Consider the following 27171-nt stretch of genomic DNA (forward strand, 5'->3'; position numbering starts at 1 on the left):
TATTGAAAACCTCAGCCTGTCCAACCTGAAGCTTTGGACAGGGTGCAAAATAGGTTTACCAGGATATTGCCTGAATTAGGGGGCATGTGTAATAAGGAGAGGTTGGACAAACTTGGATTGGACAAACTGGAGCAGCGGAGGCTAAGTGGAGACTTGATAGAAGTTTATAAGATTATGAGAGGCATAGATAGACACCGGTATCTTCTTCCTAGGGTTGAAATGGCTAATACTACTGGATATACATTTAAGGTGAGAAGGTGTAAATTCAAAGGAGATGTACAGGGAAAGTTTTTTTTAACACAAAGAGTGGTGGGTGCCTGGAATGCACTGCCAGGGGTGGTAATGGAGGCAAATACGATAGAGGCATTTAAAAGGCCTTTAGATAGGCCCATGAATGTGCAGAGAATGCAGAGATATAGACATCGTGTAGGCAGAAGGGATTCATTTAGTTAGGCATTTAATTATTAGTTTAATTAGTCTGTGGGCCAAAGGGCCTATTCCTGTGCTGTGTTGTTCGATGTTCTATGTTCTAAGACCTGCCATTTCCAGTATTAGTCTGGTAACATTCTCTGAATTGCTTCCAATAAATAATAAAATGCAACAAATGTATGGAATCATATAATAATTGCATGAACCATGGTTTATCACATCCTTTGCTATCCATTCGCATAAGCTGGAGAGTGCATATTCAGTTTCCTACAAATTAACATTTGTGTTGAACATCAGATCTTTATTTCTTTCTCTTCAGGCTGAAACATATTAGTGCTGGAAACTAGAATGCTTCCCATTACAAGCAACAATCAAGCCAGGTGAAGTATAGAGATAGATGAATAAATAGATGGATAGGTGGATAAATGGATGGATGGTTAGATGGATGGATAAAGCCATCACCTTTGTGGATAAGAAATAAGAAACTCATAACGAAAGAGAGTCAATATGATTTTTTGTAAGGGAAATTATATTTGACAAAATTAATATAGTTCTTTACAGGTGCATTTAGCAGCATGTGCAAAAAGGGACCCACGGTGTGGTGTATTTGGATTTTGAAAAGGCATTTGATATGGTGATGCATAGAAAGTTAGTGCACAAAAGCTCATGGTAATGAGGAACATATATCAGCATATTTAGAACTTTGGTTAACTAACAGAGAACAGAAAGATAAATGGGCCATTTCAGGATGGCAAAATGTAATCAATGCAGTGGCAAAGTAATCAGTTCTGGGGCCTCAGCTATTTAAATTCGATGAAGGAACCACATGTATTACATTAATGTTTGCTGATCATTCAAACATATATGGAAAACTAAGTTGTGAAGAGGACACAAAAATCTGCCAACAGACTAAGTGAGTGGGCCAATTTTTGACTGATTCAGTATAATGCAGAGAAATGTGAGGTTATAGATTTTGGTAAGAAAAATAGAAAAGCAGAAAATAATTTAAATGGCCTGAAACTATTGAATGCTGGTGTGCAGAGAAATTTTGGTGTTCCCATACAAGAGATTCAGAAAATATGCATGCAAGTATAATAAGTAATTAGAAAAGCACACAGGAAGGTAACCTTTATTGCAAGTAGAACTGAGTACAAAACATGTGACTTTTTACTATGATAATACAGGAATTTGGTGAGGCCATACGTGGATCACTGCATGCAGTTTTGATTTCCTTATTAAAGAGAAAATATACTTGGCTTTGAGGCAGTGCAGAGAGGAATCATTAGAGTAATTCCAGGTGTGAAGAGGTTACCATAAGAAGGTATAACAATTAGAGCCTATAGCTTCTGGAGTTTAGAAGGATGAGAGGTGATCTTATTGAAACATAAAAGATCCTGAGAAGGCTTGACAGGGACAGAGGCTAAAAGAATGTGTCCCCTGGTGGGATAACCACAGCCAGGGAACACAGCCTCAGGAAAATGGGATTAATATTTAAGAATGAGATGAGGAAGAATTTATTCTCTTGTGAATCTTTGGAAGTCTCCACCCATGATTCCTGTGGGGGCTATCATGAAATGTATTCGAGACTGAGCCCAGTAGATTTTTTGACTTTTGTGGAATCAAGAATTCTGAAGATCAGCTCAGCCATAATCTTACAGAATGGCAGAGCAGGTTCGAAAGATGTGATTAAATTCCATGTTGAGTATTACTATTAGAACAAAAAAATGCTGGAAATATTCAAAAGGTCAGATAGCATCTATGCAAAGAGAAACATAATTAATGTTTTAGGTTATTGACCATTCAAAGAGAACCAGAAAAGCTAAAAGAAAAGCATGTTTTGAGTTACAAGAAGTAGGGAGGGGTGGAGAGAACAAAGGGCAATTCTGAGATAATGTGGAGATTAAAACAGATTGGTGTTGGTGCAAGCTAAAGTAGGATGGAGAATGAAAGGCACAGCCAATCACATACACGTTTTCCAGTTTATAACTGCATTGTATTCAGTGTTCATCCACTACAATAGAGAAAACATATTGGGTGACCATTTGCAGAAAACTTCCATTCTGTCCACAAGGTTGCCTTTGAGTTTCCAGTTGCCTGTCACTTTAATCCTAAATTCCATTTGTACTCCAACCATGCTATATTGCATATTTCCTTAAAACATAAAAGCAGGGCATTTGGCCCAACAGGTCTATTGCAGATCACAGAGCTATCTCACTCCCCCACTAATTTTACCTGTGACCTATTTTCCTCACATTCACATCAACTTCCCCAAGATTCCAACAATCACCTACACAACTAAGGACATTTTACAGTGGCCAATTAACATGGCAACCCACACATTTCCAGGATGTGGGAGAACCCAGAGCACCCATGAGAAATCCACGCATTAATGGAGAGAACATGCAAACTCCACAAAGACAGCACCAGAAGTCAGAATTGAACCCAAATATCTAGAGCTATGAGCCAGTTGTGGCTCCATCATTGTGTCACTCGGTCTTTAACCTCTAACCTTCCTTCAATAAACCCAAGGTAAGCTGAAGAAAAAACACCCTACCTTCTATTTATGCAGAATTACAAAACTCGGGCCTCAATACTAAATTCAACAACTTCAGGCAACCAGGCTTTGCAGTTTGAGTCAGAACTAGCCCACATTCTCTTCTATCTCACTCCTGTTCTCATTCCTCTCCCTTTACTAACACTGCCTCCAGATAGATCAGATGTGGTTAACAAACCTTCACCACCCTCTCTCAGCTGGAACCACCACCGTTTGCATCCATCAGTCTTGAACACTCTCCATTCCAAGAGGATGTGATTGCTAAGTCAGTTGATACTTTCAAGGCTCATATCAAAGGGGTTTTTTGAGATAAAAACATTACCAGATATGGAACAAAGAAGGGCAAAACAAAAGTTAAGATCTGAATGAAAGGCAGAAAAAGCCCCAGGAGTAAGAATGAATTACACGTTCATACATTTCAAAGGTACCAGGAAGTAAAATAACTGCAAGTATTTGCATTTTTGTTCAATACACAGGAATTATATGAATCACATTTATTACTTACTCATTGACAGCAAAAAAAATAGCTACCTCATATAACTTGTCTTGCCACCTCATTTTTATTTCTGGTCCCAGTTCCTCTAACCTCTCAATCTAAAAGAAATTTCACACAAAGGAAATTCAATGACATTAATGGAATTTAAATACAGATGGAAATGTAGCAAAAAAAATACTCCCTCAGCATTCCTTGCATTAACATGATGTCAACCTTAGTGATGATATGAGCAGAATAACTATGAAAATATTAAGACCTTTCTTGACACAAGTGAGATATAAATACCCAACTGAACAAAGATAGTCAATTACGTCTGGAGTATTCCATTCATTTTTGGGCACCAAAACTGAGGAATGTTGGCTTTGGAGTGAGTGCAACATAAATATGCCAGGATTTTAAATGTTATATTGCAAGGACAACAGTGTATTTGCTTGGCTGAAGCTTGTAAAGTGATCTAATTAAAATAATGAAACACCGAAAACAAAGGTTTCAAATGTCTCAATGTTATTTGGTAATAGAAAAGCATGTAATTAGTAAAAGGATTTGTTAATACCTTACATTTCAGTTGTAGATCAGGTGGTGGTATTCCCATCAAAGTCACAAGGTTATGGGTTCAAGCCCTACGGTTGAGACTGAAGCACATAAAACATCTAGGCTGACATTCCAATTCAGATCTAAGGAAGTGCTCCAGAAGTATTGAGATCTTAAACCAAGATCCCATCTGCTTTCTTTGGTAGATATAAATGATCCCATGCCACTATTTAAAGAAGAGTTCTCCATTGTGTATTAGAAGATTGAAAGAACAATACAGCACAGGAACAGGCCCTTCAGCCCACAGTGTCTGTGCCAATGGAAACTAATCCCATCTGCCTGCACCTTGTCTATATCCCTCCATTCCCTGCCTGTTCATGTGCCTGCCTAAATGCCTCTTGAACACTGCTATAGTATCTGCTTCCACCACTTCCCCTGGCAGTACATTTCAGGCACCTACCACTCCCTGTGTAAAAATTCTTACCTTATATATTTCCTTTAAACTTTCCCCCCTCACCTAAAGCTATACCCTCTAGTATTTGACATTTCCACCCTGAAAAAGGCTCTATCTACTCTATCTATACCTATCATAATATTATAAACTTCTATCAGGTCACCCCTCAGTCTCCAATCCTCAAGAGAAAATAATCGAAGTTTCTCCAACCTCTCCTTATAGCTAATACTTTCTAATCCAGGTATCATCCTGTTGAACCTCATCTGTACCCTCTCCAAAGGCTCCACATCCTTCCTGTAATGCAGTGACCAGAATTGGATAAAAATACTCCAAGTGTTGCTTCACCAAAGTTTTATACAGCTGCAACATGACTTCCTGGCTTTTATATTCAACACCCTGCCACCCTATCTACTTGTGTTGCAACTTTCAGGGAGCTATGGACTTGCACCCTAATGCTCCTAAGAGTCCTGCCATTTACAGTGTATTTTCACTTTACATTTGACCTTCCAAAGGACACAAATTCACACTTGCCCAGATTAAACTCCATCTGCTATTTCCCTGCCCACATTTCCAACTTAACTATATCCTGTAGAATCCTTTGACAACCTACCTCACTATTCACAAATCCACCAATTTTTGTGTCATCTGCAAATTTACTAGTCAGCCCACCTATATTTTCATCAAAATCATCTATATATATCACAGAGGTCCCAGCACTGATCCTTGTGGAACACCTCTCCAGTCAGAGTAACACCCCTCCACCACTACCCTCTGTCTTCTATGGCCAAGCCAATTTTGAATCCAATCTACCAAATCTCCATAGATCCCATGTACCTTAATTTTTTGGATCAGCCTACCATGAGGGACCTTCTCAAAATCTTTACTAAAGTCCATGTATGTAGCATCCACTACCCTATAATCAATCAATCATCTTTGTCACGCCCTCCCCCTTCATAATAAATCTATGCTTTTCCAGATGCAAGTAGATCCTATCCCAATAATTTCCCTACCATTGATGTAAGGCTCACCAGCCTAGAATTTCCTGGTTAGGCAATATTCGTGTCTCAACCAGGAATATCTTCAATCTGCATGTGTTTAAATCCCCATTGGAAGATATATCCCTTTATGGTTTACAAAAATAACTAATGTTTGGTATTTATTACTGGGAGTTGTTTTCATGGAATTCCAAACATTGAGGAGGTAAACAAGCAATTTCTTTTTCAAATGTTAACATATATACCAACAATAGAATAGCAGCCTTGAGATTATTTATTAATATAGATAGGGGTAAACAGCATTCCAAAGAAAGGGAAGGCAAGAAATTTCTGATGAAAGAAAGCCTTCAGTCCAACAAGGAGGAAGTAGTGTTGAATCATATTTAAAGAAACGTAGTGGAACAAATGTAGTTCCTTACAGGAAGAGACCTAGCTTATGATAACCACAACATAATTCAGTTGTGAGTAATTTTGGAAGGTAAAAATGCTCAACTGGGAAAGAGCTAATATCAATTACTTAAGGAGGGACCCAACAAAGATTGGAAAATTTGTTTCAGTATAAATCAGTAATGCATCCATTGAAGAATTCAGGAAAGTTACATCAGGCACAAGCTCAGCATTCTCTTTAAAAGAAAATTATAAACCATCCAATGCTAAAGTTCCCCAGATGGCAAAGGACATAAAAGCCAACACAAAACAAAAGGAAGTTTATGGCAAATGTTATGAGCAGGATAATGAATAAACGTAGAACATTGAACAGTACAGCACAGGAACAAACCCCTCAGTCCACAATGTTGTGCTGAACTAATTAAGCTAATAATGCCTAATTAAACTAATCCCTTTGCCTGTAAATGGTCCATATGCCTCCATTCTCTGTAACAATTTTCAACCTCAGTTATCTCAATGAAGGGTTTAGATGTTTTAGATGTGATAGAGAAGAACGTAAGAGATGGGGAGTTATACTACTGATCAGGGAGAATATCACAGCTGCCCTTAGAGAGGCATCCTCTAGAGCTCATCCAACAAGGCCATATGGGCAGACATCAGGAATAAGAAAGGTACAATCACTATGATGGGATTATTCTATAGGCCACCCAATAGTCAGTGGAAGATAGAGAAACAAATATGTAGACAGATCATGGAAATGTGTAAAAACAACAAGGTTAAGGTAGTGGGACATATTAATTTCCTCAATATTGACTGGACTCCCTTATTTCCAGAGGCTTAGATGGGGTAGAGTTTGTTAGGTGTATCCAGGAGAACTTCTTGAAACACTATGTAGATAGTCCATTCAGGGAAGGGCCCATACTAGACCTCGTATTGGGAAATGAGCCTGACCAGGTGATCAGAGTTTTAATGGGAGTGCACTTTGGGACCGTGATCATAACCCTGTAAGTTTTAAAATGGTTGTGGATAACTATAAGACTTGACCTCAGGTGAAAGTGCTAAATTGGGATAGGGCTAATTACAACAGATTAGACAGGAACTGGAGAGAGTAGAGTATGAATACATGTGAGAATCTTTTAAAGACCAGCTGGTTAGAGTTTGGGACCGATATGTTCCCCCGAAGATGAAAGATAGGGAATGACGAGGCTTGGGAACCTTGGATGACCAGATATGTTGCAAGTTTAGTTAAAAAAAAGAAAAAGGAAGCATATGTAAAGTTTAGGAGGAAGTGGGCGAGGTACTAATGAGTATATTGCATTGATATTTACCAAGGTGAAGGACATGATGATAGTGAGGGAATGGAATGTTGATTTTCCAGGGCATGTTGATATCAAGAAGGAGGAGGTCTTGGGGCTCTTGAAGAATATTAAGGTGGATAAGACCCTCAGGCATGATGAGATCTATCCCAGGATACAAAGGGAGGCAAGGCAAGAGATTGCTGGGGCTTTGACAGAGATCTTTGTATCCTCTTTAGCCACAAAGTCCCAAAGGATTGAAGGCTGATCCAGAAGATTGTCATGTTAAGTTGGTAGGGTGGATTCAAAACTAGCTTGGTCATAGAAGACAGAGGGTAGTGGTGGAGGACAGTTATTCTGACTGGAGGTCTGTTACTAGTGGTATTCCACAAGGATCGGTGCTGGGACCTCTGTTGATTGTAATATATTAAATGATTTGGACAAAAATGTAGATGGTCTGATTTTGGATGTTTGCAGATGACACAAGAATTGGTGGAATTTCAGATAATGAGCTAGGTTGTCAAAGGATACAGCAGGATACAGATCAACTGGAAATTTAGGTGGAGAAATGCCCAATGGAGTTTAATCTGAACGAGTGTGAGGTGCTGCATTTTGGGAAGTCAAATGCAAGAGGAAAGCATACAGTAAATGGCAGGACCCTTAGGAGAAAAAATGTACAGAAGGATCTTGGGGTGCAAGTCCATAGCTCCCTGAAAATAGCAACACAAGTAGATAGGATAGTAAAGAATGTGTATGGCACATTTGCCTTTGTAGGTCAGAGTGTTGAGAGTGTTGAATTGGATGAGAATGTACAAGGCATGGTTAGTAAGTTTGCAGATGACACTAAAATGGAGTGGTATTGACAGTGAAGATGGTTATCAGGATTTACAGAGGGATCTTGATCAGCTGGGTAAGTGGGCCGAGGAATGGCAAATGGATTTTAATTTGGATAAGTGCGAGGTGTTGCACTTTGGGAAGACAAATCATGGTAGGACTTACACAGTCAACAGTAGGGCCCTGGGGAATATTGTAGAACAGAGGGATCTAGGAGTACATGGCTCCCTGAAAGTGGTGTCACAGGTAGACAGGGTGGTGGTGAAGAAGGCTTTTAGTATCTTGGCCTTCATCAGTCAAGTTATTGAGTATAGAAGATGGGATGTTATGTTGCAGTTGTACATGATGTTGGTGAGGCTGCATTTGGAGTATTGTGTTCAGTTTTGGTCACCTTGCTAATAGTAAAGATGCCATTATGCTGTAAAGAGTGCAGAAAAGATTTATGGGGATATTGCCAGGACTCGAGGAACTAAGTTGTATAGAAGGGATGAGCAGGCTCGGACTTTTTTCATTGGAACGTAGGAGAATGACGGGTGATCATACAGAGGTGTATAAAATCATGAGGGGCATAAATAGGGTCAGTGCGCACTGTCTTTTCCCCAGGGTTGGGGAATCAAGAACTAGAGGGCATAGGTTTAAGGTGAGAGGGGAGTGATTTAATAGGAACTTGAGGGGCAACTTTTTCACCCAGAGGGTGGTCAGTATATGGAATGAGCTGCCAAATGAAGTGGTTGAGGCAGGTACATTAATAACATTTAAAAGGTACTTGGACAGGTACATGGATAGGAAAAGTTTAGACGAATATGGGCCAAATGTGGGCAAATGGGACTAGCTTAGATGGGAATCTTGATCAGCATGGACCAGTTGGGCTGAAGGGCCCATTTCCATGCTCTATGACTCTGACTCTGTTGAGTTTCAAAGTCGGGAGGTCATGTTGCAGCTATATAAAACTTTGGTTAGGCTATATTTGGAGTATTATCTGCCATTCTGGTCACTGTATTACAGGAAGGACGTTGAGGCTTTGGAAAGGATCAAAAGAGGTTCACCAGGATGTTGCCTGGATTAGAGAGCATTAGCTGTAAGGAGAGGTTGGACAAACTTGGATTGCTTTCTCTGAAGCATCAGATGCTGAGTGGTGACCTGGTAGAAGTATATAAAATTATGAGAGGATAGATAGGGTAGATCGTTACAGTCTTTTTCCCAGAATGGAAATGTCAAGTACCAGAGGACATGGGTTTAAGGTGAAAAGGAAAAAGTTTAAAGGAGATATACAAGAAGAGATTTTTTTAACACAGAGGGTGGTAGGTTCCTGGAACGGTCCCAACAGAAGCGGTAGAAGCAGATAACGGCAATGTTCCATAAGTATTTAGACAGACAATGATCAGGTAGGGCATAGAGGTATATGGACCTTTGCAGGTGGATGGGATTAGTTTAGATTCAGATCATAGCCAGCACAGAAAATGTGGTATATTGTTTGTGTTCTGTGTTCTATGTTCTATATTAAAAATGGTAAACAATCCACCTCATCCTACTTTTGAAGCCCATCTTCTATAATTTCAGTTTAAACATATCCCAGCCACATTAGTAAACCTCCCTGTTAGGGCACAGGCCCCAGTCCTGTAAACTGTCCATATTGAACAGACATCTATAAGTACAGTTCAGTCACTTTAATTCCATATACTATTTCTACTTTGATTCATCTACTGTGGCCTCTTTAACTGTTACAATGAGGGCCAACAGAAGCTGAGGAAGAACACCTTATCTTCTATCTGGGTGCATTGCAGCCTTCTGGACTAAATATCAAATGCTCCGATTTTAACTTGTTCTTTCTGTCTGTTTCAAAACTGGCCATTTCTGCCTGTCAACCATCTGTGAATCTTAGCTCAACTTTTCTCCTTCTATTGGTATAGTGTGGCCTGCTTATTACATCTCCAAAGTGATTAGTGGACTGAGGAGGATTGCAAGATGACAGGTAGGTAGTACCAGGTAGGGGAGGTGAGCTGGGGTGGAGTTGGTAGACAGTGGGAGGTGAACGATACATGGAGGCAGACAAGGAGAGAGGGAAAAAAACAGATGGAACGAGATGGAGGAGGGGGAATGTGAAGATAGGAGACGGTTACTGGGGGGTGATAAACAGGAACACAAAGTGCCATCAGTGCTAGATTCTGATAAGTAAAGGAGGTGAGAATGGGAACCATTAGGGGAGAGGTGAACGGCAGTTGGAATCAGATTTGGAGGAGAGGAGTGGAATGACCTGTGTGTGAAGTGGGTGGATGGGAACCAGGAGGGGGAAGAGTATGAAGATGGGTGAAGGGGGACTGGGGGAGGGGGGGAAGGGGGCATAAGTGGGAGGACTGGAGGAAGATCAGAAGAGGAGAGGGGTGGGAAGTAGTGGGGTGGGGGGGGGAAGAGGTGGGGAAGGGGTTACCTAACATTGGAAAACTCAGTGTTCATGCCATTGGGTTGAAGACTACCCAGGCAGAATATAAGGTGTTGTTCGTCCAGTTTGCATTGGGCTTCATTGTGGCAGTTGAGAAGGCCAAGGATGGACGTCAGTGTGGGAATGGGAAGGAAAGTTGAAATGGTCTACAACTGGGAGCTCAGGATGGCCATTGTGGACTGAGCGTAGGTGTTCAGTGAAACGGTCGCCTAGTTTACGCTAAGGTTCGTCAAAGTAGAAGAGGCCACATCGGTAGCACTGAAATAGTAGACGAGGTTAGAAGAGATGCATGTGAACCTTTGCCTCACCTGGAAGGACTGTTTGGGTCCCTGGATGGTGGTGAGGGAGGAGGTGTAAGGACAAGTGTTACATCTACTGTGAGGGCAGGGGAAAGTGCCAGGTGTGAGGGAGGGGTGGGTGTGGTGGGATGAGTGGACCAGGAAGTCATAGAGGGAGTGGTCCCTGTGGAAGGCAGAAAGGGGTGGGGAGAAGAAGATGTGGCTGGTGATAGGATCTCATTGCAGCTGGTAGAATTGACAGGGAGGGTTAGGTTAATGAGGAGATGTTTGAATGTATGTTTTTGCATGATCAGTGCCTTCCTGCATTCCTTTGTGCTTAAGCCTTAAAAGTTTTCCTTGTGGTATCTGTGATTGTGTTGTACATTGTCCTGTGTCCTTGAGAGTGAGTCATGTTTTGTTTGAAGTGTGTGAATGCTCTGTGAGCTTTAAAATGTTAAATGATGTTTGGCAATTTTTGCATTACAGGAGAGGGATAACAGAGATTTTGGATGGAAACAGTTAAGAACTGGAGAGAGGTAACAATTGATCACCTATGGAATGGTGATGCAGGAAAATAGAAACAAGATATAATTTTGGAGTTAAAATTTATTTTGCATCTGTCTCTAAGTCAATGGATCTTTCGAAAAAGATTTAATTTGGTTATAGTAAAAAATTGCTTTTATTTCATCCAATATAAATTGAAATGAGTGGAATTGTTTGGTTTTAATTCAAACATATAGTAAAATGCAGTTTAATTCAGTTAACTGCAAGTCTGAGAGAGAGTTTTTGGATTGGTTCCTCCTAAAAAGGTTGTGTCCACTAAGAAGGAACCATAATATGTTATGGTTTTAACTGTTCAATTCAATTTTGGATCTTCAAGATATACTTTTTCTGTGAGTTTTTTAAAAGTCAACAGGCAGTGTAAAAGAATTAATTTATTACAGTATCAGACTCACATTTCATTGCTTCAAATCCTGCCACTGTGGATAAGTGCAGAGAAATTAATCCTATCCACTATCAGCTCTTTCATTCTGCATGCCAGAGTAAGAAGTTTTAATTGGGGAAAACGTTCCTGGACCTGAAACCTTAACTGTTTCTCTTTCCACACATGCTGCCAGACTTGCTGAATGTTTCTACCATTTTCTGTTTGCATTTCAGATTTCCAGCTCCTGCAGGTTTTTTATGATGTTTGGAACTTTGACAAAACCTGCCAGTCTAATAATAATGTTTGTTTCTAGCCTAGAAGTGGAAAAAGAACAAAGTCACAAAATATTCAGATATATTGAGACATATCTGGGACTGAATATTGGATATTAGCCTCTCACACTTTTAATCAGGAAAAATTAGGTGATTAATTATTCTCCATCTTGGAGAGGCTACAAAGTAAAAAGAATGGCTTTTATTAGAAGGCATATTTGACATGCTGCTGGGCTGTTACGGTGGGTGTGTGCAGGTGTGATTGGTTGCAAGGAGGGGTTTTTACTGAGGAATAAGCTGCACATACGCAGTTACTGAACAAATTACTGTGAAATGGTAACAGTAGCTTGAGAGAAAGAGGGACACAGCACCTGAGCGGAGGCTGCCAGGTGGGTGTTAAGAAGAGGCAGTTGCCTCTTTAAGAAGTTGAGTAAATATAAGAACTATGTGAACTTTTATCCTTTCATGTGAGAGTTTAAGTTTTATTTCACCGTGGAAATTAAGCTTTCCATTTTGAGAGTTTTACAGTTATTTGCAAAGGTTCTAAAGAAAGAAAACACAAGACTGGATTCTGTTTGTCTGTTTTAAGCACTTTTTTTGTTTTTTTATTTCTCTTTTATTGGCTTTATTATTGTTTATTTTGTTCAATTATTATAAATATTAAATCTGAATTATTATTGGATGGAATCACACTGGAATTCAATGATGGCCGTATGAGTTGGGTTAATATTGTGAAGTACATGGGAATCTCTAGTTCCAGGTACAAGACTCCTACATATTAAAAATTGAGAATATTGAATTGGCATCTTGAGAAGTAGCCTGAGCGGGCATAAAACCACCTGATCCATGTGGAGAATGAGGTCCTTGTATTCATTGTCTTCAGCAATTAATCATGCAGTTCTCTGTACTTGATTGGCTCTGTACTGATAACTCAGATGCTTTCATTCCTGAAGTGGCAAATGAAAGGTTAGGCTGTGGCAGCAAAGGGATGAAGATGTGGAATAGTCCCATTGGAGAAGAACAGAAGGAATAGGAGGGAGATGGATCCTGGAAACAGCAGATACTCTTTGCTAAATCCTGGAACAGCATAAAAACCTGGGACCATACAATGATCAAGGAGCAACACTTGCAAGGGGGGTACCCAGGTCTAGGACTTAAAGAAAACTGATTCCCACAGTCTTACCCAGACCGTTCACCTCATGGTTTGATGGGTGGTATGCTGTACTAGCTGCAAGTACTTGGACTATGAGTTTAAATAAAGTTAAGCAACCTTTCTTCAGTTGTTAGTGGTGTGTGTCTCTATAATAAGCACAATGATTCTCTCGAATTCAGAACAACAGTGTTTGCAACTCACCGACCTTATTTATATTTTATGCATTTACTCAAACATTCCAAGCTTTTCCTCATCTTCCCTGTTGTCTGTCTTAGTTTGCTCCCACTTAATATTGTACCACTGGCTACTAAAATGCTGCCTACACACACACATATCTTTGGGCACCACCATTGTTCTTTTCTACTACTACATACTGGTGCCTCTTTGCTGAGAATCTCAAGCATTTTGCATACAATTTTCAGTAATTTAGCTTTGAATCAGTAAAGCAAGAGTAAGAAATAACATTATTTACAACATATACACACTGCTGTGTGGTTCACTCGCCTTAAGCTTGGTTTGCCATTTAGGCCACTTTAACAACACAAGGCCAGGAATGAACATCATTCTGCTATAGCTGTTCTCCAAGGCTAAATATGACAAATCTACAGCAGTAAATGTTTCATATAATTTTAGCTTTCGGGTTGGTTGAAGGAGATTCATTCAACGTGAACACTTAGTGGTTCAGCTTCTTAGCATGTTCTGAAAATGGCATAATTGGATGGCCCAGATCATGCACAGAGATAATATTTCACGTCCATTAGAATATTCATGCTGTTGGATTTGAGTCCATGAAATTAAATTCTCTGTATATGAACTGTGGTATTTAATTAGTATTGATCATAGATTATCTTCAGGTTATTTGGTAGAAAGGCTGGGGATATAACATACTTTACTTTAAAAAATGAATTGTGAAAATTTTGTCCAACTTAATCATAATCACATCATATGTCACTCCAAGCTTTGCCTGAAATCAATTGCCTTCTCTTCATATTACAGAATTTTATCCAGGTCTGAAGCAAGAGAGGGGAAAATACGTGCAGGTATTCCAGGCTTAAAAGGAGAGTGGATCAATCCTCCTCTTGATTTGGATCACATTCAAGAACCCCCTCCTTAGCCATTTTCCATTGTCCCTCCTAAGATCTCCTGGCTTCTTCTCACTTTTCCCTTCTCCAGAAAAGCAGTAAGCTGATAGAAAACAACTGGCAACAAGGAAGGAAGATAATTCCAACCTCAGGTATGGGTCCCAAACTCATGCTTAGGGTGGGGAAAACAAGAAATGCTGTAAACACTCAGTAGATCAAACAGTATGCATGGGGAGAGAAACAAAGTCAACACTTCAGGTCAAGGACTCTTCATCAGTACTGGAAAAGAGAGAAAAGAAAAATGTTGTAAGTTGCAGAGAGAAGGGTGGAGACAACAAAGGGAATGTCTGTAATAGAGCACAGACCAAAATCAGCAATGCACTCACTGTAACAAATACTTTAAAAATCTCAGTGAGGGACAGATGATTAAAACAAAGAAACAAATTTAAACAGGAAAGTACAGTGACATCTTTGGGCAGAGAGGAAAAATAAGGTGGCTACCTGAAACTGTTAATTCAATATCGAGACCCAAGGGCTACAACATGACCAGATGGAAGATGAGATGTTGTTGAACGCTGTTAGAGCAATGTAAAGGGCCAAAGACAAAGGGGTCAGATTGAGAATGAGGTGGAGATTGAAGTGACAAGGTAGGCACAGGTGTGGCCACAACACAGGGTGCACGTGCACAGTTCTTGTGTGTTGAAGCAGTGTTAAAGACTACAGGCAAGTGCTCACGTGTAGTACTCTTTATCATGCAAGGAATGATCAGTGTGGAACAATCATATTGACATTTCTTTAAAATCAAAGCAATAATACTTCTCGCATGCATTGTCTCAAATATGATTCCACCCATAAAACATTCTGCACCTATACAAACCACAGTGAAAACAGGAATTTCTCTCTACTAAAATACATCCAAACATGCAGAATTAAAAGAGATGTATTTTCATTTTTAAATTTTATAAATAATTAACCTGAATCACCAATCCCAGTAGTTACCTAATCTTCTGTAAATCTTCATATAAATACAGATTATTAACATTATTAAAACCTTATGCAGCTGCAATTTTTCACTATTGATCTTCTAACTTGGCAAAGTTTGGTAAATGATTTGTTTTGCAGTCTATGCACATAACAATTTTCATACCCTCTTCATGATGCTTTGCAGTCTGTTCTTCAAACCCTTATTGATAACTGTCAAGGCAGCAGTACGAGGTTTGGGGACAACTGAAAATAAAAAAACAGGCTAGTAGAATACATTACACCTTGCATAATTTATAGTCTCTTTTCTATTCACATTTTCTACTCCACTTTTTGGACATGACAGTGTGGAATTCCCATGACTCCACAGGCTTGACCCTGTTATGCACTGGGTTGTCAGTAAGGTGCTTCAAACAAAAGGGACAGGTTGTGGACGAAGCTTATCCAAGGTAAGTTCTAATCAATTCAGAGGTCAGTGGCAAGCAAACAGTGCTCATCCTTATTCACAAAGTCACGTACGTACATGTAAGGTGATTCTAGGACAAATAGGGTCCCAGAGTTATTCTGCTTGGAATCTGCACAAAAGGGCTGGGTATCTGGGTTGGAAAGATCATATTAGAAAATAGGAATCCTATTCTGATACCATGTAGGACAGCCACATTTCAATTTTATATGACTATTGGCCACCATATAATACTTTCCACTTTGCTTGCCTCTTCCATCTCCCATGATCCCTCTCTTGTGCCTTATTCCCCTTTCTCTCCCACCTCTCTCCCTTAATCCCTCTCCCTCCCTCATCCTGCTCCTTCTTTCCCATTAACTCTTCCCTCTGACCCTTCTCCCTTTCATGCTCCCTCCTGCAGTGGCCTCCAGCGGTTCAATGTCAGTACCTGACTGCAAACTAAGCTACACCCCTAACCCATCTGACTGTCAGAAATGGAAGGCGAATCGCTAGCTGGTTTTGTGGCAAAGCTACTGCAGGCAGTTTATTTTTTGCCATGTGTGGGGCCTGTTGCCATGGGTAGGGCTTGAATCTTGACAAAGTCTCTGCTAACTGCAAGTTCCTGGCCATTGTAATTTTTCTGGCCTGGGACTCAAACTTTTTAGATTGAGAACCTGGTTCAGGAAATTCATAAAGGAAACAGTGCATCAAAACTTCCCTGTTTCTAAACTCCAACCCATTTGCAATTAAGGCCATTTGTCCTCTTAACTACTTGCTGCACTTACCTGCTAATTTTTTGTGATTCATGCACAAGAACATCTAGATCTCTCTGTACTTCCTTCATTTGCATTCATGTTACATTTAGATAATAATGCCTTTTGATTCCTCTTAACAAAGTGCATGTCTTCACATTTTTTCATATTAAACTCCATTTGCCAAATTTTTGTCCTCTTGCTCAATTTATCTACATCCCATGGCAGAGTCATAACATCCTCGCCACAACTTGCCCTTACACCTAAATTCTTGTCATCAGCATCTTGAAAACCCACATTCTGCCCCTACTCTAGGTCAATGACATAAATAGTAAACAACTGAACACTGAGGGGCAAGAACTGATCTTCAGGGTACATCACCAGTTACATTCTTCCAACCTGATAACCAATATTCGATCCATGCTAATATACTTCCTCCAATACTACAAAGACTTAACTTATTACGTGCAATCTTCTCAAAAGCCTTTTGGAAGCTGACGGAAACTGTTTGACCAGGCATGATCGATACCTGAATTTCTTATCTGGATACTTTTATTCGTGGACTAACGTGTGTTGATTTCATGTGCATTCTATAGAGTAGTGGTTTGAAGGAGGGTTAGCCAGCAGTAGTTTAAGCCTTTAGATTCCTTCATTTTCCTATCTTCTTTGTGGGAATTTGTCAGGATTCTTCAGCAGTGACAGAACAGGAATCAGCAATCCACAGGGAATTGGGATTAAGTTTAAAAATGATCTGTGAGAATTCAAGAGTATTATGGCATTGGAATACCTTGAAATACAGATACGTACTCAATATGCACTGGAAATTTTATATATTAATTTTGATCGCATAGATGCTTGTAACCAGTGTTCCCTGTAGCACTTCATAACTCCTTACCAAAAAGTAGGCCATTCAGCCCATTGAGTCTATGCCAGCTCTCAGAGCTATCACATCAATCCCATTCCCCAATTTGTTCCCCCCAACTGCCTCCCCCATTCACTTTTGCTAAATTATCTCTTAGCCTAGTAAAGTTAGCCTTATCACAACCCCAAACTTTTCCTTTTGGCCTACACTTGCATATCTATGCTAAATCTAAATCAACAATGAACACTATCATCAAAATACTCTCCCACTGACATCCTCTTCAGCTGCACAGCCATCTTCCCTAAAACCAAGGACAAAGCTGCCCCTCTTTTGTTGGACCTTACAAGGACAAATTTGAAGGACAAATCAAGGTAGGACATACATAGTAAATGGTAGGGCACTGAGGAGTGCAGAGGAACAAAGGGATCTGGGAGTTCAGATACATAATTCCCTGAATGTGGCGTCACAGGTAGGGTTGTAAAAAAGGCTTTTGGCATCCTGGCATTCATAAATCAAAGTATTGAGTATAGGAGTTGGGATGTTATGGTGAGGTTGTATAAGTCACTGGTGAGGCCAAATTTGGAGTATTGTGTGCAGTTCTGGTCACCTAACTATAGGAAGGATATCAGTAAGATTGAAAGAGTGCAGAGGAGATTTACTAGAATGTTGCCAGGCCTTCAGGAGTTGAGTTACAGGGAAAGATTGAACAGGTTAGGACTTTATTCCTTGGAGGGTAGAAGAATGAGGGGAGATTTGATAGAGGTTTACAAGATTATGAGGGACATAGACAGAGTTAATGCGAGTAGGCTCTTTCCACCTAGATTAGGAGAGATAAGTACGAGAGGACATGACTTTAGGGTGAAAGGGGAAAGGTTTAGGGGGAACTTTAGGGGGAACTTCTTCACTCAGAGAGTGGTGGGAGTGTGGAACGGGCTGCCATCTGATGTAGTAAATGCGGGCTCTCTCTTAAGCTTTAATAAATTGGATAGATATATGGACGGAAGAGGTCTGGAGGGTTATGGACTGGGTGCAGGTAAGTGGGACTAGCGGAATAACGTTTTGGCACAGACTAGAAGGGTCGAATGGCCTGTTTTCTGTGCTGTATTGTTCTATGGTTCTTTATTTCCATCTTTTACAGTTTCAAAATAAGGAAAAGGGCCCAAAGCAAAAGTTTGGGCACCCTGCATGGTCAGTACATAGTAACATCCCCTTTGGCAAGTATTACAGCTTGTAAACGCTTTGTGTAGCCAGCTAAGAGTCTTTCAATTCTTGTTTGGGGGATTTTTGCTCATTCTTCCTTGCAAAAGGCTTCTAGTTCTGTGAGATTCTTGGGCCATCTTGCATGCACTGCTCTTTTGAGGTCTATCCACAGATTTTTGATGATGTTTATGTCAGGGGACTATGAGGGCCATGGCAAAACCTTCAGCTTGTGCCTCTCGAGGTAGTCCATTGTGGATTTTGGGGTGTGTTTAGGATAATTATCCTGTTTTAGAAGCCATCCTCTTTTCATCTTCAGCTTTTTTACAGACAGTGTGATGTTTGCTTCCAGAATTTGCTGGTATTTAATTGAATTCATTGTTCCCTCTGCCAGTGAAATGTTCCCTGTGCCACTGGCTACAACACAAGCCCAAAGCATGATCGATCCACCCCCGTGCTTAACAGCTGGAGAGGTGTTCTTTTCATGAAATTCTGCACCCTTTTTTCTCCAAACATACCTTTGCTCATTGCAGCCAAGAAGTTCCATTTTAACTTCATCAGTCCATAGGACTTGTTTCCAAAATGCATCGGGCTTGTTTAGATGTTCCTTTGCAAACTTCTGACGCTGAATTTTGTGGTGAAGACGCAGGAAAGGTTTTCTTCTGATGACTCTTCCATGAAGGTCATATTTGTGCAGGTGTCGCTGCACAGTAGAACAGTGCACCACCACTCCAGAGTCTGCTAAATCTTCCTGAAGGTCTTTTGCAGTCAAAGAGGGGTTTTGATTTGCCTTTCTAGCAATCCTACGAGCAGTTCTCTCGGAAAGTTTTCCTGGTCTTCCAGACTTCAACTTGACCTCCACCGTTCCTGTTAAATGCCATTTCTTAATTACATTACAAACTGAGGAAACAGCTACCTGAAAATGCTTTGCTATCTTCTTATAGCCTTCTCCTGCTTTGTGGGCATCATTTATTTTAATTTTCAGAGTGTGAGGCAGCTGCTTAGAGGAGCCCATGGCTGCTGATTGTTGGGACAAGGTTTGAGCAGTCAAGGTATTTATAAAGCTTTGAAATTTGCATCACCTGGCCTTTCCGAACGATGACTGTGAACAAGCCATAGCCCTAACAAGCTAATGAAGGTCTGAGACCTTGGTAAAAGTTATCTGAGTGCTCAAATTTCTTGGGGTGCCCAAACTTTTGCGTGGTGCTCCTTTCCTTTTTTCACTCTAAAACTGTACAAAACAAAAATAATACACTAATCTTGCTTAAAATGTTGTAAAGTATGTTTCATCTTTAACTTTATGACTTTTGGAGATCAGTTCATCTGCTACTCACTTAACTATTCACAGTAACAGAAATTTTGACCGGGGTGCCCAAACTTTTGCATGCCACTGTATGTTAATCTTTCTGGCACTCATCACAACTGTAATGGTTTCTGTAACCAATACTGGTACTTCCTTCTTATCCCATTTCTATCTTTGCTGAAAATCCTCTACCAAGAAATAGTGAATCATCAGTTTGCCCTTTAAGTAATGTTTCGGTGGTAATTAGGATGTCATACTTCTAAGTGACTGTGTCTCATAAACTTTCACACTGGGCTCTGGCTGTTCTTCGTCATTTTTCCAGACAGTAGCAACACCAAGCACCAAACAATGCTAGATGAAATATTGCTGCCTGTGCACAGAATTTACCGAAAAATATGCGATGTTGGTGTATAGCAACACCTTTCAAGTTCTGCGTTACCAGTGCACCTTGTAAGAATGCAACAAGTCTCTCAAATGTATTCTTTCTACAGAGAAGTCAAAAGTCAGAAGACACTGATATGCTTGACTCTAGTCACTAGAACATTAAGATAAATAAATTATAATTACCATTCTGCTTAAGAGTAGCAATGCAGCATTTATTTATTATTCAACACTATTATATAAAGATCATTTTATTTAATGAACTACATACCATGTTGAAACAACTTGACTACTTCCAGAACATATGGTCTGCAAAATTGAAACATAACTCAAATTAAATGGAGAATTTTAACATTTGACTGCGGGTTGCACCATGAAATGCCAAAATTACAAGTCCGTCTGGTACCCTGATGATTAAAATCAGATATTGAGATATACAAGATATAAAGTTCAATAATAAAGATTAATTTGAGGACCACTTCATGTTAATTCATGAGAACAAAGCAAACACACAAAGATCATCATGTGATAACTTCAAGAAAAATGTAGTGTGCAGCATCAAACAGAATACATAGCTTTTTTCAAACTTCCAAAAGCTTTGACTATCAATTGGATTGGAATATGGAACACGTTCCTCAAATTCATATGCCCATGTTTGTGCTACCTGGCTTTTATGTGGCATGCCAACAACCATTGTAAGTCTAAGTAGTACTCAAGGACACCCAAAGCTGAGGAGTGAGAAATCATTAAGGACCCTCACCACCTGGGACATGCCCTCTTCACGTTACGACCATCAGGGAGGAGGTACAGGAGCCTGAAGACCCACACTCAATGTTTCAGGAACAGCTTCTTCCCCTCCGCCATCAGATTTCTGAATGGTCCATGAATCCATGAACACTACCTCGTTATTCGTCTTTGGCACTATTTATTTATTTTTGTAACTTATAGTAATTTTTATGTCTTTATGTCCTGCACTGTAACGCTGCCGCAAAACAACAAACTTCACGACATATGTCAGCGATAATAAACCTGATTCTGATTCTGATGAGAGAAGGCTGTTGATAAGAAGCCTGATTGGAACTGCCTGCCAGGAGGGAGATTGATTGTGGCTAGCTAGATATTAATTGCTAGTAGGATATTGTCGTTTGGAGCTGGAGTGACTGATGGATGGGTGAAAATAGTTAGAGCCAGGAGTGAGTGGGGCTGGCTCGACTTTGACGACCTGAAAGAAGAAGTGGGTGCGGGGAGGTTGTATTCCTGTAGATTGCCCCTTTTGTGAGTGGAGGGTTTGCAGCCTAACTCTGAGAAAGATCAGGTGATGGGGAAGTTCAGAGGGATGCAGGGGTTGCAACCTGTCCAAGTTAGGGGTGGGGCATGAGATCAGAGGGGGTGGTATGAAGCATGTAGAAGGAGGTGAGGGCAGATGACAGTTGCAGAGAGAGAGGAAGTATTTAATTGCATAGTTGTTCTGGGAGTAACCAACTATAGTCACCCCTTGGAACAACCTGCACTAATATCTCCGGCAATGGAGTATATTATGGAAGACAATGTCATTCCTTACATGACTAGCATGCAAACCATGACCAGATGTGCCTGGCTGAGTTTTCCTAGCAGCACAATTCGCTTCAGAGTCACAATTCTGGAAAAATAGATTTTCTGAAAACAAGTTATTTTCAAAGTTTCTACCTTCATAATCTTTGGGTTTGATAATTCTACTGAACCCGTGCCAATATGTCATCATGTAGTTAATGTAATTGAATGGCATAGCATTTAACTCTGTATGTGTTCCATACTATCTTTACCATATTAGACAATGTTCTGCACTGAGGAAGACAGAAACCTCGAACAATCTTACATAATTCCAGAAATTTTGTGCGAAAGTACAGGGAAATAGCAATAACTTGCAATCTTAAGATACCCCTCACAGCCAGGGATAATTAGCCAGAGAATTCCAAGGGAATGAAAAAGCAAACGTCAATAGCAGACTGCAGAGAGGTTGGGATTCCAGTAATGGAGGAGCAGAGAATGCATGTGGGACTGGGGGAGATAACTGAGGCAGGATGGGGCAAGAATAAGGAAGAATTTGTGGGCAAGAATAAGAATCCTGAACTCAGGTACTCAGAGGAGGATAGTTCTGATGACATTGAAGACCTTGTACAGGTGAGCAAAATGGCTATTTTTAACGAGATCAGCCAGAAAAATTGTTAGAGAACCTTGGTTTCAGAGTAATTGAGTTATAGACTACTGCCTTGGAGGTAGTGAAACAAAAATGGGCAATATTGTGGATCCATAAAAATGTTCTTCATAAAATCATCTTTATTTATTCATATCATAGAAAAAGGGGTTCAATGACAAGACCAACATTTAGTGACCATCTCTAATAGCCTTTATGGTGGTGGTGAATTGCCTTCACGAACCACAGCTGTCCTTCTGATGAAGCTACACCCACAGCTGTGTTTGGTGGAAGCTTAAGAATTTAGACCCAGCAATGATAAAGAAATAGGAATTTCTAAGGTCTGGATAATTTTTGATTTGAATGGGAATTGGCTGCTCTTGTTCTTCTCAGGAGTAGAGATCACATGTTTGGGAGGTGTTGTCTTGCCAAATAAATGTGGTATTTTTTTGTAGATAGCAAACACAGAAGCTATTTTGCATCAATGGTGGAGGCAATAAATATTTAGAGCAGTGGATGAAATGCAATGGAACGTCTGGTGTGGTGGATGGCAAAGACAGTAGCACTGTACTCTAGCAGTATTAGAAAAATCATTTGATTAGATTCACTACATACATCTGTTATCACATCTGCTGCAGCTGACTGAAGAATGCAGCAAGTCATATTAGTGATTATGATTTACTTACGATTGTTTGCTGTTTATGTTCAGTTCACTGTTAATTGGAATCAAAGAACCTTGGCTGTTTCGAAGCTGGAAAACAAGATTTTAGCATGTAGTACAATTAATAATCTGAAACGCTTACATCTTTAGAAACAGCAAGCTTCCATACGAAGAAGGAACCAACCAAAATGTACTAGGCCCTTTGAGAGCCATAAGCAGAAATAAGTATGAAATAGCTTTGTTGTGCTAACTTTTTGGATTCAAGTTGGCATTTTTTTCAGTTAATGAGAACATTGTAGAGACATGATTATTAAATTCATCAATTTATTTTTGTAGTTTTCCTAAGAAGGTACTTTCAGCAACTCGTAAAGGCTATATTCAAAATGGAGTCAAAGTTATACAGCAGAGAAACAGGCCCTTCAGCCCAACTTGTCCATGCCAACCAAAGTGCCTACCTGAGTTAGTCCCATTTGCCTGTGTTTAGTCCATATCCCTCTAAACCTTTCCTATCCATGCACCTGTCTAAATGTCTCTTAAGCATTGAATAATTGTACCCATGTCTATCACTTCCTCTGGTAGTTTGTTCCACAAACCCACCACACTCTGCGTGAAAAACTTGCCCCTTGGGTCTCCTTTAAATCTTTCCCATCTCACTTTAAACTATGCCCTCTAGTTTTAGACTCATCTACCCTGGGAAAAAGACTGTGACCATTCACCTTATCTATGCTCCTCATGATTTTATATACTTCTTCAAGGTCATCCCTTAGCCTTCTATGCTTCAGGGGAAAACGCCCCAGCTTATCCAGCTTTTCGTTATAACTCAAACCCTCCAGTCCTGGTAACATGCTCATGAATCTTTTCTGCACCCTTTCCAGCTTAATGACATCCTTCCTATAATTAGACAATCAGAACTGCACACATATTCCAGGTATCATCTCACCAACATTAAGTAAGATATATGCCTTCTTCACCATTTTGTCTACCTGTGTCACCAGTTTCAGGGAACTACATACTTGTACCCCTAGGTTTCTCTGTTCCGCAACACTCTTCAGGACCCTACCATTCACTGTATAAGTCCTGCCCTCTTTTAAATTCCCAGAATGCATCACTTCACACTTGTCCTTGCAACAAAGAACATAAAAATAATGTGAATTTTAAATGGATGGTATGAACTGAGAGTCAAAATACACCAATGAACACATTAGTGAGTAAATGGGATGATATGAGTTAGGAAAAGAGCAAAGAACATTGAGCGATAGAAATTTGGGAAGGTACAAGATGAAATTGGAATAATGAAGTTAGGAGTTAACAAAAAAAATGAGAGCTTAAGTGGAAGATGGGCTGAGGACCAAAAATAAATGAGATTACAAATGGCCTGAGAGTGGTGTGCAGATCCCTTAAAAGTAATCACACAGCAGGATGGAATACAAAGAAAGAAATAATAGGAGCTTGTCAGAAAGGTATAATGATAATTATGGGGGATTTTAATTCACATATAGCTGGAAAAGTCAGATGGGCAAAGGTCATCCAGATGCAGAGTTCATTGTGTGTTTTTGGGATTGTTTCTAAAAACAACACATGCTGAAGACAAACAGAAACTGGGCTTTATATGACCTGGTATTATGGGACTAATTCATAACCTCATCCTGAAGGCACCACAAGGTGGCAGTGATTATAATATGAAAAATTTTACATTTAGCTTGAAGGAGAGAAGAATGAGCTAAAGTCTAGTATTTTAAATTAAATACAGGCAATTACGAGGGCAGAGCTAGCTAAGTAGTACTGACAGATTAGGTTAAGGCCATAAAACCAGAAGATGTATGAGAAGAATTAGGCTATTCAGCCCATTGAGTCTGCTCTGCCATTTGATCATGCCTGATTCATTCCTCCCTCTCAACCCCATTCTCCTGCTTTCTCCCTGTAACCTTTCACACCCTTACTAATCAAGAACCTATCAACCTCCTCTTTAAATATACCCAATGACTTGGCCTCCACAGCCATCTGTGGCAATGAATTCCACAGATTCACCATCCTCTGGCTAAAGAAATTCCTCCTCATCCCTGTTTTCAAGGGACATCCTTCTATTCTGAGGGTGTGCCCTCTGGTCCTAGACTCTCCCACTACTGGAAACATTCTCTTCACATCTACTCTATCCAGGCCTTAAGGGAATACTCAATGCATATGCAGTGGAAGACATTTAATACACACAATAGATACATACCAAAATGAAAGAAGAAATCTAAAGGGAGGACCTACCAAATATAGTTAACTAAAATGGTTAAAAATAATCCCAGACTTAAAGAAAACACATAGAATTGTGCAAAAATGGGTGGCAGATCGCAAGGTTGGACAGCTTGTATTTTGCCAGGACCATGCGGTGCCAGAAGCTTTCACCACCTTGTTCCAATCATGGAATTGAATTCCAGAGGGGAGGTGAAATTAAGTGCCCTTTATATCAAAAGTGGCATTAAGATGCTCTGGTAAAACCGAAATCAATGGGAATCAAAGTGAAAACATTCTAGTGGCTGATGTCATACTTCTCATGGTTGCGATGGTCAGAGATCAATTATCCCAGCCTCAGGACATAACTGTAGGTGTTCCTCGGGGTAGTTTCCTAGGTCCAATCATCTTTAGCTGCTTCCCCAATGATCTTTCTTCCAACATAAGGTCAGAATGGGGATGTTCACTGATGATTACATAATATTCAACTGCATTTGCAACTCCTCAGCAAATGAAACTGCCCATATCTGCACACAGCAAGACTCAGACATGAGTCAGGCATGATGCTGATATGTGACAAATAGTAATCATGCCACAGAAATGTCAGCCAATGACCATCTTCAACAACAGACAGCCTAGCCACCAATCCTGACATTAAATGGGCTTGTCCATTGCCGAGTTCCCCATCAGCAGTGTCTTTGTCACCACTAACTAGAAAGTCAACTGAAACAGCCACATAAATACCATGACTACAAGAGAAGATCAGAGACTGAGTACCTTGTGGTGAGTGACTAAGCCCCTGATACCTCAAGGCTTTTCCACCGGCTTAAAGTTAGATCAGGAGTGTGATAGAATACTCTCAGCTTGAAGAGTGCAATATCAAGAACTCTAGAAGCTCAACGTTATCAACCACCGCAAGCAGTCATTCCCTTCACCACCACCACACACTGGCTGGAGTATCTACCAACTAAATAAATGCACTCAATTACTCACCCATGCTACTTTGTACCATCCTGCAAACCCACAATCTCTATTATCAAGAACAATAAGGGCGACAGGTTTATAGAAACACCATTGCATGTAGATTCCTTTCCAAGTTGCACAATATCCACACTTGGCAATATATCACCAGTTCTTTATCGTCAGTGGGTCTGAATCCTGAAACCCCTTATCCAATCCTGTGACAGTATCCGCACTAAAAGGACTGCAGCAATTCAAGGTGGATCATTAACACCATTTGAAGGGCAATTAGGAATGGGCAAATGTTGGGCTTGTCACCAACACCTAGATTCTGAAAATGAATTTAGAAAATGTAAAAAAAACAAAAAACTGTCTAAAGGATTTAATAAGGAAATGCAAGATAAAGCTAGCTAGGAGCGTAATATCAGATGGAGAAACTTTCTGTTGATATTTGAAATAGAAAATAGAGTTAACAAAATAAAACTTTTGTCCTAAAGAAAGTGAGCCTTTTGAACTAAAGATGCTTTTGTGAAAGGTAAGTCAAGTTTGACTAATTTATTGTAGTTCTTCAAAAAGTAAAATCTACTGGAAATAAAGGGAAACTGCTAGATGTACCAAACTTAACTTTGTAGAAGGCATTTGAGAAGATGTCATATCAAAGATGTCTGCAGAGAATAAATGTTCATGGCATAGGAAGTAACATATTGGTGTGGATGGAAGATTGGCTGGCCAATAACATATAGGAAGTAGCCACAAATGGGTCTTTTCTTAGTTGGCAAGATGTGTGGCACAGGGATCAGTGCTGGGCCTCAATCTTATACAAATTATATAATTGACTTGGATGAGGGCACCAAGGGTTGGTGTTGGTAATGCAAAGATAGGTAGGAAAGTAAGTTGTTAATAGGATATGAGGAACCAAAGGAAATAGATAGGTCGAATGAGTGGGCAAAAAAATTAGCAAATGAAGCAGAATGTAGAAAAACATAAAATGCCCATTTTGGCAGGAAAATAAAAAGGAAGTATGCAATCTGAATTGTGAAAGGTTGTGGACCTCTGACAGGCAGTGAGTGTCTGAATGTCCTGGTCCATGATTTGCTGCTGATATGCAAGTACA

General features: G+C 40.0%; 1 protein-coding gene across 5 annotated transcripts in view; it reads right to left on the reverse strand.

Moving 5' to 3' along the window:
• si:zfos-1056e6.1 (uncharacterized protein LOC107988029 homolog) overlaps nucleotides 1–27171 on the reverse strand; it is a 58148-nt gene that overhangs the window by 17985 nt on the left and 12992 nt on the right. For 4 of the 5 annotated variants that reach the window (XM_052013022.1, XM_052013021.1, XM_052013020.1 and 1 more), the window contains exons 4-7: nucleotides 22903–22967; nucleotides 20315–20352; nucleotides 15273–15352; nucleotides 3515–3577 (exon numbers count right to left, since the gene is read on the reverse strand). In XM_052013022.1, coding sequence (XP_051868982.1) covers nucleotides 3515–3577; nucleotides 15273–15352; nucleotides 20315–20352; nucleotides 22903–22967 — 246 coding nt within the window. The remainder of the gene's footprint in view (nucleotides 1–3514; nucleotides 3578–15272; nucleotides 15353–20314; nucleotides 20353–22902; nucleotides 22968–27171) is intronic. The other variant, XM_052013024.1, reaches the window with a different exon arrangement.

The sequence above is a fragment of the Pristis pectinata genome, chromosome 3 (genome assembly GCF_009764475.1).
Source record: "Pristis pectinata isolate sPriPec2 chromosome 3, sPriPec2.1.pri, whole genome shotgun sequence".
NCBI lineage: Eukaryota > Metazoa > Chordata > Chondrichthyes > Rhinopristiformes > Pristidae > Pristis > Pristis pectinata.